A 14147-nucleotide genomic window follows, 5' to 3' on the forward strand; every position below is an offset into this window, starting at 1 on the left:
AAATAGAGGGATATGGTCTATGCAGAAGGGAAGGTTAGATCAATTGTTGAGTCGGTTAAAAGGTCAGCATGATGTCATGGGCTGAAGTGCCCAACACTGTGCTCTACTGTTCTATGTTCAACAGTATGTTTTATGTTCTACTATTCCTATTGTGAGGGCAATATCCTTAAGCTTTCTTTTGCTATCTTTGTGTACTTAGTATAAATAGTGACCCCAACGATCAGACACACAATAATTATGACAACTGCTGAAAGATTCTCAACTTGAAACAGCAACTTTATTTCCTTCTTTATAGATGCTGTATGTCTTGCAGAGTATTTCCAGTATTTTCAGGTTTTTCGTGAGTAGTGGCTTACATCATAGAAAAGAAACAGTGCTTTTATTGTGGACAATACATTATCTGTATACAGCAAATTAAGTAGCCTAAACATTAGTTGTTGTTACTGATTCCACACCTTTAAAACACACACAAATTTACTCAAAAATGACAATAGGTTTTGGAAATGAGGGAAATAAGGCAAAAGGAATTCTTCAAAACTTCAATAATTTTCTCATCCCCATTCAAAATTTACAAGAATTGGCAGAATTTCTTGTGCCGTTTTGGTAAAATAGCTGTGCTCACACATCCTGGTGTAACCAACTGGTCAGTTTATAGCCAGGGCTATGAAAAATAGACAGTAGGTAAAATTACACAGAAATTCTTCCAATTGTTGTAACGTTAGGATGAGGGATGAGCAAATGCTGGAAAAATATCAAAAGTGTTTATTTTCCTCAAATCCAACCTCTGTGTACTTAATCTATAAGCAAATAATGTGTTTTGATTATCAGTCTTTTTAGTAGTGAGCTGTCTGTTTAACGTGGCTTTGAAAGCACTATGCAGCTGCAGAAATTTTCTTAGGCCTTTTTGCATGCATAATAAAAATAATTATCCCTGCAATCAAACCCAAAATACCTATGACAACTGCAGCAATCCAGGCCTTTGCTGGTACATAATTATCATTCAAGTCAACCAAAGGCTCAACCAAAAGCACAAAGAAAGTTACCCTGGCAATGTTTGACATTTCTGATGCATGATTGCTTTTGTCATATGCACGCACAGCAAAGTAGACAGTTGCACCATTTTGCAAACTTGGTTTCTCAGGAAAAAATACTGTTTCCTTGGAGCCGTATGGTTGTGGATGCATGTCAGTCAAATTAATTAATAGAGCTTTGGGGAAATTGTCCCTTAGCAGTAGCAGGTTATCACTCATTCTCAGCTCATAGCGAGATGCTAGAAAAGGAAATCAAAAAGCTGGATGTAAATGTTTGTCTTTGTGTACAATTGGAAAAGGCATACAATGTCCTAAGTTTTATGAAAATCAGTCAAAGCCACAAGGATAAAGAAGAAATTTGGCATATCCTTACGACCCTTACTAATTTTTATCGATGCACCATAGAAATAATTCCATCTTGAAGAATAAAGGCTTGGTATTATTCCTGCGTGTCTGTGAGATGAAGCGCCTTGGCCTGAAACGTTGATATTCCATAGATGCTGCCTGACCTGTTGAGTTCTTCAGCATATTTGTGTGCGTTACTTTGGTATGCTAATTGCTTTGCATGTGACTACAAGAGACTTCAGAAATTTGTCGAAGACACAACTGAGTACAACATGGAAACCAGCCTCCCTTCTACGGACTGTGTCTATACTTCTCTCTGCCTCAGTAAAGCAGCCAGCATAAACAAAGACCAGATTCACCTTTGATATTCTCTCATCTCACTCACCCATCATGCAGAAGAATATGGCTTTATCTTGTTCTACCTCAAAGCACTGTGTAATGACTTTAATCTGTGCGAATAGCACGAAGGACAAACTTTTCACTGTATCTTGCTACATGAGACAACAATAAATAGAGGCCAATAAACCAGGACCAGTTTTTAAAAAAGTGAATAAATACTCTCTTATTGTCTATATGAACAACACTCAACATTGGATGTTCATTTCAAATTTACAGCGTTATTCTAATGTGTGTGGTTGTATTAGATGGTGCATAGGATGCATGTGAGTATCTGACGAATGCGTTTTAAGTATGGCAGGAGATATTTGTGACTGTGTCAGAGGCTTGGTGCTATTTGCCATCAGAATTTATTAACTGTGGTACAATGGATAGAGCATTGATCTCCTAGCAGGTTAAAGACAATTAAAGGTACTAGCTTCAAAACTAGCAGAATCATTGACTGAAAATTAACACTGTGACAAAGCTAAAAGATCTGCTGTAGCCATTCAGGTTCAACTCTGAGCAGCAGTGCTCTCTGTGGAGTTTGCATGTTGTCTCTGCAACATTTCCTCTTGGTGTTTCCTTCCATATTCCAAAGATCTGCAGGTTGGGGAGATTATTTGGTACCATAAGGTGCCCCTAGTTTGTAGATGACTGGCAAAAACTGTGGAGTGGTGTGCTGGGATAGGGGAGTTGATGGGAATATGGAAAGAGTAAAATAGGATTAGTGTAAACTAGTGCTTGATGGTTAGTGTAAACATTGTGGGTCAAAAAGCTTATTTCTTTGTTGTATAACTATAGTTTCTTTAGCTTACTTCGCAAACAGATACTTTACAGTATCTTAAGCCAAGCAACAATTACCTGAACCTTGATCATAGTCGCCTCCTGGTGCTGTCCATTCCAGCTTAATTTCATTTTTAACTATTGTTGCTCGAAGGTCTGTGATTTTACATGGTGGAAAATCAACAGGAGGAGGATCTGACGGAAGTGAAATTGTTCCTCCTGCTTGAACCCTGTTGAAGTCTCCTGATGTGGTATTAAGATGTGTTTTATTAGCCTGAGACTGTTGTGGAATTACCTCAATATTTCCTAAATGGAAAGAATAGAAAACATAGAAAACTTCAATCCTAACAGTGCATGCTTAACCACCTTCCCTTTAGTAAAAATGAGAAGGCAATTCCTGCCCAAACTGCAGCTGATTGAGCAATTGCCACATAATTAAATCTGGTGACCATGCTTTTGTTTGTATTTGCAATTTTACTGATTTCTCCATCATTGCTGAATACGTATAATGCATCCAAATAGCTGGTAGGTTAATTATTTTTTAAAAAAGTCTCCCTATGAATAGTTGTACACGTATTATGAATCATAAGCTGGCTGGCACTTTCTCATATTGTATAATATTGAATCTGGATAGACAGATTGATGAGAAGTCAGAAAAAAATGCAAAAGGAGTCCACATGGTATTCTAAGAATAGAAGGGTTAAGGCATTAGAAGTATTTTTCATCAAAGTATAAGAGATGGCAGCTTTAGTAATCCCATAAACACAGAATCTGATTATATTCATCTTCTGTATCTTTCCTATTTAATGAAACATAAAGAAAACAATTTGAGTCCCTTTCAGAACTAAGTGAAGTAAGTTTTATCATCCTGGTATGAACAATCCAAATTATAAGTTTATGCCCTCCTTGGGAGAGTTGTAGACTTATACACCTTAAGAAAACCAGGTAAGATATTTGTCAGTGGTTGCAGGAACAAACAAATTTTGGAATATCTATATCAATGGGATCAAATATTGAGAGAAGAATGCATTGTCTATTGCTACTCAATCTGTGTTTAGTGCTAGTAGCTAAATATAAATTTCTACTGCTTCTATTCTATTATTTCTTCTATGAGAAGAAATTTCCGTTCAGTTCAGTTTAGACAATATATTAAATGAAACAATTGTCATTACAGGCACAAAAAAGCTTCGTATTTCTATCAGTACATGCATCAGGACAATCCTAGCCCTGGGTTCCTAACCCCTACACACATGCAAATACTATTATTTTCCTTGAACTTTATAAACATTCTGAGGATTGAATTAATATAGCTAATGTACTACTTAAAATTTTGCTGTGAAATTGGCAATTTTAAATTGTCTTTGCCAAATATTTATTACCATTTTCTGTATATCCTGGTATTGGCATGAGCAGTCCTTTTTTTATTGTTATCCTTGTAGTACCTGCTGTTCCTTGTACACGCACTTTAACACTGTATCTTCCAGTTCCATTAAAGCTAAAGAAATACTTAGAATAAATCCCATCGTTCCTGACAATATCAGCACCTAAAGGCAAGGAAAAATACATGGTTTCAGGTTGAGAAGAGTAAAGAATTGCAATATTGCACTAACATTGGGGCTAGTTCGATAAGTGTAATAGAGATTCCTACCCTCATTAAATCAATTCACAGCATTGCGGGTGTACACTTATTTCTAGGACTGTGGTGATTCAAAAAGATTACTCAATATCACCTTCTCAAGAACAATTAGGAATGGGTCATTAAGTGTTGGTTCAGCCTTTGATGCCAACATCCCTTAAATGAATATATAAAAGAAAAGCCTTGGCAACCCATTTAAAAGGCAACCCATTCATTCTGTCTTCCACTGATGCATGAAAACAGAAGTTTAGCACAGAAGCAAATCTAACTCATCACATTTAGAGTATGTTCACAGAAAGCTGCTAAAAAGAATACTGGAGGAACCCAAGAAGTTCCACAGCAGCTTCATGATGCTTGATGTTATTAAACAAAATAATCTTGGCTGATTTGGGGACCAGGTTCAAGGGGTCACATGAATTGCTCTTGGCCCATTTTCTTACAGTTACATCTCATCTATGACCAGCTGTTGAAAAGACCAGAGTATGGTGATTGTCAAGGTTGTGACTTTGGTGTGACTAAATCATATGCATTTCTTCTGTCATCTAGGCACTTCATGTGCTGGAGAATATCGCAGGACATGGATTTATGTTCATAGTGATTTCAAGATATATGAGTTACACCTACCAGCACTTGTTCTGTAAAATTTAAAAACTTTGGTACATTTGCAGATATAGTTAATGTGCAGGAGGAATGTGGCAAAACTCAGCAGGGCACAGTAGCATAGTGGTTAACACAGTGCTTTACAGTACTAGCAAACCGGGTTCAATTCCCACTAGGCCAGGTTTTTACATGCTGCCACTAGAATGCCTGTTTCTCCTTCCCCCACCACCACTCCTCAATCCTATCTCTCTCAGGTCCCACTGTCATCTCCTGGGTCCTCAGAGACCACATCTTCCTCTCACCCCACCATCCCTGAACACTTTAAACCTCCTTTCTCTTCAGACTCCACCAACCACCTTCAGCTCCGATCTCAGTCCTCATCCATGCTGTGTTTTAACCATTCCCTCCAACCTTCCCCTCTCTGAGACAGAACATTATGTCCTCAGTAAGGGTCTCACTTTCATTTCCCCGTGCCCGCCATGACGCTGAGCTCTTCTTCTGCCGCCTCTGTCTCCGAGCCTATTTCTTTGGCAAGGACTCCCCACCTCGCACTAATGACCCCTCCTCCCATCTTCAACCACCCTCCTCTTCCTGGACATCCTGCCCTGGTCTTCTGCCTGCTCTGGACCTTTTCATTTCTAACTGCTGACAGGACATTCATTGTCTAGACTGTAACACTCTTCTCTCCTACTCCAACCTCATTCCCTCTGAACACTCTGCTCTCCACACTAATCCTAACCTCACTATCAAACCTTCAGATAAGGGGGGTACTATAGTAGTCTGGCAGACTGCCCTCTACATTGCTGAGGCCCAGCACTAACTCTCACACACTCCTCTTACTTACATCTCAAAAAGAACCCCACTAAGGTATACCAGGCCATTGTCCCCCACACCATCACCAACCTTATTGACTCTGGGGATATCCCATCCACTGCCACAAACCTGATAGTTCTTGCACCCACACACTTCCTTTTTCTACCTCCTACCCAAAATCCACAAACCTGCTTGTTTAGCTAGACCCATAGTTTCAGCTTGTTTCTACCCCACTGCACACATATCTTCATACCTCAACTCTGTTTTATCCCCTCTGGGTCAATCCCTTCCTACCTACATCCGTGACACCTCACACACTCTTGATCTTTTTAAGGATTTCCAGTTCCCTGGCCCCCATCATCTTATTTTTACTATAGGCATCCAGTCCTTATGCACCTTCATCCCCCATTAGGAAGGCTTCAAAATTCTTTGTTTCTTTCTGGTCACCAGACCCAACCAGTTCCCCTCCACCACCACTCTCTCCATCTAGTGGAACTTGTCCTCACTCTCAATAATTCCTTTGTGTCCTCCTACTTCCTTCAAACAAAAGGGGTAGGTATGGGGACTCACATGGGTCCCACCTATGCCTTCTTGTCTGTCGGCCACATGGAACAGTTTGTGTTCGAAGCCTACACTGGTGACCGTCCTGCATTTTTCCTATCCGATAACTATGACTGCATTGGTGCTGCTTCCTACACCTGTGCTGAATTCATCGATTTCATCTACTTTGCCTCCAACTTCCACCTGGCCCTCAAACTTGCCTGGTCCATTTCTTTTTCTTTTTCCAATTTTTTATTAGTTTCTACATAGAAGAATACAGAGTACAAGAAAGTATATGTAAAAGGTCAAGAAAGATTTTAAAAAACTACCAACTACATTATATCTGTTCATAATAACAATCTCATTACCCTGTTTTTATGTAAGTTAATCAATAGTTATATTGAAATACTTTAATTTATTACAAAAAAAAAGAATCTAACCCCTACCACGACCAAAGCTGTATATTAAGGAGAAAAGAAGGTTAATAGCCAACGTCTGAGTTTCAACAACAAATTGGAGGTTTTGAAAATAATTCAGCAAAGGTCCCCACAATGTTTGAAAGTCTTGATGAGATTCAGAAGTTGAACAACGAATCTTCTTTAAACCCAAACATGACATAATGTCACATATCCATTGAGCATGAGTAGGAGGAAAAACATCTTTCCATTTAAACAAAAGTGTCCTCCTAGCTATAAGAGAGCTAAAGGCAAAAATATGTAAATCAGATGCCTTCAGCTTAATATCTTGTCCTGCAACAATACCGAATAGGGCTGTCAGAGGGTTAGGCTTAAAATTGACTTTAAAAAGTAAAGAAAAAGTTTGAAAAGCTTCCTTCCAATATTTTTTAAGATTCAGACAAGTCCAAAACATATGAATTAATGAAGCTTCTCCATTATTACATCTGTCACAGTAGGGAGATATATCCAAATAAAAATGAGATAGCTTATCCTTAGTTATATGAGCTCTATGGACCACCTTAAATTGTATGAGGGAATGACGAGCACATAACGATGAAATATTAACCAGTTTAAAAATTTCATTCCACGTTTTCTAAGATATTGATGTCTTTAAATCTTGTTCCCAGAGATTCTTAATTTTATCTAAAGGAACATTCCTCGTCTCCAGTAACATACCATAAATATTAGATATTGAACCATTACACAAAGGTGTCAAACTAAAAATTACATCTAGTACGTTCTTATCTGAGCTTATAGGAAATGTGCATAATTGAGATCTTAAAAAGTCTCTGATTTGTAAATATCTAAAAAAGTGACTTTTGGGTGAGCTGTATTTAGCTGACAATTGCTCAATGAAAAAAGGTTTCCTGCATCAAACAGATCCCAAAAAAATTTAATACCCAACCTGTCCCATTCTTTAAAAACTAAATCAGTCATGGAGGGTTTAAAAAAATTAGAATAAATAGGACTTGAAAGGGAAAATCTCAATAAACCAGTGCTTTCTAAATTGTATCCAGATCCTCATAGATTTTTAACTATTAAATTGTCAGTTAGTTCACTTACAGATAAAGGAAGTGAGGATCCAAGAAGAGAAATATTAGAAAATTTATTAACAGAGTTAACTTCAAAAGAGACCCATACTGGACAGTCTACATGATTAATATAGTATAACCAAAACATAAGATATCATATATTAACTGCCCAGTAATAAAAAATTAGGTAAGGCTAAACCTCCAGACCTTTTAGACTTTTGAAGATGAAATTTATTTAAATGAGGACTTTTATTTTTCCATATGTCAGAGGATAAAATAGAATCAAGAGTGTCAAGAAAGTATTTAGGAAAAAAAATGGGTAAAGCCTGAAAAAGATATATAAATTTAGGCAGAATATTCATTTTAATAGAATTAATTCATCCAATCAATGATATTGAAAGAGGTGACCAGTTTAATGATATCCTTTTTACATGGTTCAATAAAGTAAGGAAGTTTTCTTTAAACATGTGTTTGTAATTCTTAGTGACTGTTACACCCAATTAAGTAAATTGATTCTTTACAACTTTAAAAAGGAGATTAGTATTAATTGATACCAAATTATTTAAAGGAAATAATTCACTCTTAAGTAGATTCAATTTATATCCTGAAAACTGGCTAAAATGGGAGAGTAAAGAAAGTAGGCAAGGTAACGAGGTCTCAACATTACAGGTAAACAGCAATATATCATCAGCATAAAGCAAAATTTTGTGATTAATACATCTCCTTAAAATACCATAGATATCATTAGATTCTCGAAAAGCAATGGCAAGGGGTTCTAAAGCTAGATCAAAGAGCAAAGGGCTCCATGGACAGCCTTGTCTAGTTCCACAATGAAGTTAAAATGGTTTGGAATTTTGAAAATTAGTAAGAACCCGAGCAGAAGGTGATTGATAAAGTAATTTAATCCATTGAATAAAATCTGGTCTAAAATTAAATCTTTCTAAGGTTTTAAATAAATAATTCCATTCAATCTGATCGAAGGCCTTCTCAGCATCTAATGATATCACACGTTCTGAGTAAATAGCATTTAATACACGGTGTATATTAAAATGGGAATGTCGGTTTTTAATAAATCCAGTCTGACCATCAGAAATAATAAAGGGTAGAATATTTTCAATCCTATGAGCCAGAACTTTAGCAAGAATTTTAGTATCAACATTGAGTAATGAAATTGGCCTATATGAAGAGCATTCAGTTGGGTCCTTGTTCTTCTCTAGGATAAGCGAAATAGAGGCTTCATAGAAAGACTGAGGCAAGCTACCCAATTTGAAAGAGTCCAAAAAGACTAAGAGTAATTGCGGTATAATTAATGAAGAAAAAGCCTTATAAAATTCTCCAGAAAATCCATCTGGACCCAGAGCCCCCCTACCCCCCCCCCCCCCGAGTGTAATGAATGTATAGCCTCGGCAATTTCCTCATAAGAAATGGATTGATCCATCTGCTTACAATTATCTACAGGAAGTGCAGGGATATTTAATTGAGCTAGAAAATTATTCATTACAGTATTATCTTTAGGTGAATCAGTACTATAAAGTTTAGAATAGAATTCGCTAAAGGTATCATTTATTTCAGAGTGATCAGTTGTCCTATCACCATTAGTTTTGCAAATTTCTTTAATTTGTTACTTAACTACAGAAGTTTTTAATTAGTTGACCAATACTTTGCCTGATTTATCTCCATGAATGTAAAATTGAGTTTTATCTCCTGATGAAGGGTTTCGGCCTGAAACGTCGTCACTACCTCCTCCCATAGATGCTGCCTGGCCTGCTGTGTTCCACCAGCATTTTGTGTTTTTTATTTATCTTTAAGAAGTTCAGTTTTAATTGGATATGTTAACAGAAGATCGTGTTTAGTTTTAACTTCAACACATCTTTTATATAGAACAGGATCTGGAGCTATAGCATATTTTTGATCCAATTGTTTCAATTGATTGGCTAATTCAATTCTTTCCTTATTAGCTTTATTCTTAACACTCACAGTATAAGAAATAACTTGTCCTCTAATATAGGCCTTGAAAGAATCCCATACAATAAGATTAGAAGTCTCTTCCTTTTTATTCTCTTCAAAAAACAAAATAATATGTCTCTCTAGAAATCTTAAAAATTCCTTATCAGATAACAAAGTTGTATTAAAATGCCAAATTCTGTTTGTTTGAGGAAGACCAGGGAGATTTAAAGATAGAAATACAGGAGCATGATCTGAAATAGCAATCTCTTTATATTCACAGGAATGAACTGGTGAAATCATTTGACTTTCAATAAAAAATAATCAGTCCTGGAATATGTATGATGAACATGGGAAAAAAACGAGTACCCCCTTATCTAAAGGATGTAAGAAACGCCAAATATTAAGAATACCACATTTCAATAAAAGAAAGATTGAATAAACAAAGCAGATGTATTAAGAGACGCTAGTTTAGAAGATGATCAGTCTATAATTGGGTCTAACCAGCAGATAAAATCTCCTTCCATCACTAAAGAAAAAATTCTCAGATCTGGTAGAAACAAAAAAAACACTAAAAGAATCCAGGTTCATCTACATTTGGGGCATACACATTTGCAAATACTATTAATTTATTGTCTAATTTTCCTGAAACTATAATAAAACATCCATTAGTATCAGACACTACTTTATGTTGGACAAAGGAAAGTGTATTATCCATAAAAATTGATACTCCGAGAGTTTTGGCCTGAGAAGACATATGAAAACAAAATCCGTTCCAACAGCTGCAAAAACATAGAATATTTCATTTGTGTATGGGAGTTTCTTTTAAAAAGTAATAGGAACCTTGAATTTCCTAATATAAGCAAAAATCTTATTATGTTTAACAGGGTGATTTAACCCTTTCACATTAAAACAGAGTAAGTTAATAGTTTGGTCCATTTTTAATATTATTTAAAGGAAGGGTTAAAATGTAAGTTAAAAGCAATCCATAAACCTTGAGAAATGGTAACCAAGCAACAAACTGGATAAAAGGAATTCAAAAACAGCTTCTGAGAAAAAAAAATCACCCCCTGCCCATCTTCCAAAGAAAGAAAACCGACCAATAGAAAGCCGGCATCTACAACTACGGACAACCCCCCAAAAAACCTCGTGATCGCTCCAATTAGTTTCAAGGTTGTTTATGTTCCGACCTGGATTAAACAATGTCCAAACATGAAATTCAATTCTTGTACATCAAAAACACAAAAGGAAATTAGTTACAAAGGTTTACCAGAAGTAAAAGATACATCTATTCATACAGGAAGACAATAAACATTTAATCTGCAAACATGAGGAAATCTGCAGATGCTGGAAGTTCAAACAACAACTCACACAAAATGCTGGTGGAACACAGCAGGCCAGGCAGCATCTATAAGGAGCACTGTCAACGCTTTGGGCCAAGACCCTTCGTCAGGCCGAAGGGCTGAAACGTCGACAGTGCTCCTCCTTATAGATGCTGCCTGGCCTGCTGTGTTCCACCAGCATTTTGTGTGTGTTGTGTAAACATTTAATCTTATATCTTCATGGAAAAACAGGCTAAGCAATTAGCTTAAAAAATTTAAAAAATCTTTATGCTTCAGCATTCAAACCAAACCATTTGAAGGATCCATCGTTAATGAGATTCTCAGTCAAACTGGGTAGCCAAGGGACGGGTTAAAACCCTTGTTAAAAAAAATTCCAACAAAGTTTGCTTAAACTTAGCACATTCCTGCATAACCTCAAGTGAATAGTCTTTGAGAATCTTAATATTCCACCCTATAACGAATCATGCCCCTTTGACGGGTTTTGTATATTAAAGTTTCTCATTTAATCTTGGGTCTTCATGTAAGGGCAAACTAAACAGCTTGCCTTCAGATTTTAAAAACATTTGTTGAATGAAACCATTCGAAAGAACCATTTTTAAGTGTGATTCTGAGACGAGCTGGATAGTGAAGGGAGGGTTTGAAACTCTTGTTAAAAAACTCAAACACAACTGCTTTGAACTTAGCACGTTCCTGCATAACCTCAGGTGAGTCATCTTCAACAATTCTAATCTTACAACCACGATAATCAATCAGGCCTCTTCGACGAGATTCACGTATTAACAGTTCCTTTGTTTTAAATTCATGAAAACAAATTATTACTGATCTTGGTCTATCTCTGTTAGGAGGTCTAAACACAGGAGACCTGTGAGCTCGATGCCAAAATTTCTGTAAGCAATTCTTGCAGAAAGTTTACAAAGAATTCCATAGGATTAACCTTCGATTAATTCTTTGAGATCAGAACCCGTAGGTTGTTCCTTCTACTTCTATTTTCTATGTTTATAATCTTCTGTCTTAGCTTTTCATTGGACTTTGATTGCTTTTCACAAAACTTTTGCAGTTCATCCACTTCCGTTTCCAGAGACGACAACATTGCTTCATTATTTTTTATACATTTATCATGTTCATTAAGAGTTTGCTGAATAGAATCCAATTTACCATCTATTAGTTTAAATTCAGAGCTGAATTGTTGAAACTTCTCAAAGGCTTCTTGTGTATGACTTTGCAGCAAACCCATGATAGTATCCGAAGAAGCGGGGGATCATCCTTTTTAGTACCTCTACCACCTCTTAATGTAGCCATAATGAAAAAATATCACACTTAAAAAGGAAGTTTCAAGACAGGTTGGAAATAGTAAGATAATTACAGTTGGAGCAACGGGAGTTTGCTGTTACTCCATTAGCCATCACCAGGAAATCCCGCCTGGTCCATTTCTGACACTTCCCTTCCCTTTCTTGATCTCACTGTCTCTATCTCCAGAGACAGTTTATCCACTGATGTCTATTATAAACCAACGGACTCTCACAGCTGCCTGGATTATACCTCGTCCCACCCAGCTATTTGTAAATACACCGTCCTCTTCTCCCAAATCCTCCGTCTCCACCACATCTGCTCAGGGTGAGGCCTTTAATTCTAGAGTGAAGGAGATGTCCTCCTTTTTCAAAGAAAGGGGCTTCCCTTCCTCCACCATCAACTGCATCTCTTCCATTTCATGCACATCTGCTCTTATCCCATCCTCCTGCCACGTTACCAGGGATAGGGCTCTTCTTGTCCTCATCTCCCACTGCACCAGCCTCTATGCCCGGCACATAATTCTCCAAACCTGCGCCACCTCCAACTGGATTCCACCAGCAAACTCATTTTTCCTTCCCCACCACTTTCTGATTTCCGCAGGGATCACTCCCTATGTGACTCCCTTGTCCATTCATGCCTCTCCTCTGATCTCCTTCCTGGCAGTTTCCCCTGCAAGTAGAAGAAGTGGTTTACCTGTCCCTACTCCTCCTCCCTCACTACAATTCAGGGCTCCAAACAGTCCTTCCAGGTGAGGCAGTACTTCACCTGTGAGTCTGTTGGGGACGTATTCTGTGTTTGGTGCTCCCGGTGTGACCTCTTGTATATTGGTGAGACCCGACATAGATTGGGAGACCGCTTCACTGAGCATCTATGCTTCATCTGCCAGAACAAGTGGGATCTCCCAGTGGCCACCCATTTTAATTCCACTTCCTAATCCCATTCTGATATGTCCATCCATGGCTTCCTCCACGCAAGATAAGGCCACAGTTAGGTTGGAGGAACAGCACCTTATATTCCGTTTGGGTAAGCTTCAACTGATGGCTTGAAAATCGCTTCCTCAAACTTTCAGTAATGCCTCCACCCCCCTATCCTTCACTATTTTCCATCTCCTCGTCCCTCTCTCATATTATCTCCTGCCCGCCCATCGCCTCCATCTCGTGCTCCTCCCTCCCCCTTCTTTCTTCCATGGGCTTCTGTCTCTTTCACTCATCGACTTCTTAGTTCTTTGCTTCAGCCCTCCCCTTCCAGGTTTCACCAATCACCTGGTGCTTCTTTCACCCCTCCCACCACCTTTCAAATCTATTCCTCAACTTTTTTTTTCCAGTCCTGCCGAAGGGTTTTGACTGTACTTTTTTCCATAGATCTGCCTGGCCTGCTGTGTTCGGTGGAAAAAGCCTGCTTTTATTTACACTGTCTATGCTCCTCATAATTTTGTACACCTCTCCCCTCATTCTCCTTTGATCAAGGAAATAATGTCCATAAGGCCATAAGATATAGAAGCAGAAGTAGGCCATTTGTCCCATCAAGTCTACTCCGCCATTCAATCATGGACTGATCCAATTCTTTCAGCCATCCCCAATCCCTTTCTTTCACCCCATACGTTTTGATGCCCTAGCTAATCAAGAGCCTATCTATCACTGCCTTAAATATACCCAATGACTTGGCCTCCACCCTCTGACTAAAGTACTTGCCCTGAATCTCTGATCTAAGGGGAAGTCCTTCAATCCCGAAGCCATGCCCTCTTGTCCTAGAATCTTCTATCATGGGAAATAACTTTGCCATCTAATCTGTTCATGCCTTTTAACATTCGGAATGTTTCTATGAGATCCCCTCGCACTCTCCTGAACTCCAGGGAATACAGCTCAAGAGCTGCCTGACTTTCATCTTATGGTAACTCTTTCATTCCTGGAATTATTCTTGTGAATCTTCTCTGAACCCTCTCCAATGTCAGCACA

The 14147-nt window shown here is 37.9% G+C and overlaps 1 protein-coding gene across 4 annotated transcripts in view; it reads right to left on the reverse strand.

The window, feature by feature from the left end:
• Positions 1 to 250: 250 nt before the first annotated feature.
• Positions 251 to 14147, reverse strand: part of LOC132401712 (calcium-activated chloride channel regulator 1-like) — a 49179-nt gene continuing 35282 nt past the window's right edge. Inside the window, exons 12-14 of one of the 4 annotated variants that reach the window (XM_059983823.1) lie at positions 3980 to 4081; positions 2616 to 2843; positions 251 to 1270 (exon numbers count right to left, since the gene is read on the reverse strand). In XM_059983823.1, the coding sequence (XP_059839806.1) occupies positions 873 to 1270; positions 2616 to 2843; positions 3980 to 4081 (728 nt within the window). In that variant the 3' untranslated portion in view covers positions 251 to 872. Of the gene's footprint in view, positions 1271 to 2615; positions 2844 to 3916; positions 4082 to 14147 lie in introns of those variants that run through there. The other 3 variants (XM_059983822.1, XM_059983825.1, XM_059983824.1) reach the window with 3 other exon arrangements.

This window comes from Hypanus sabinus, chromosome 11, assembly GCF_030144855.1.
Source record: "Hypanus sabinus isolate sHypSab1 chromosome 11, sHypSab1.hap1, whole genome shotgun sequence".
Classification (NCBI taxonomy): domain Eukaryota; kingdom Metazoa; phylum Chordata; class Chondrichthyes; order Myliobatiformes; family Dasyatidae; genus Hypanus; species Hypanus sabinus.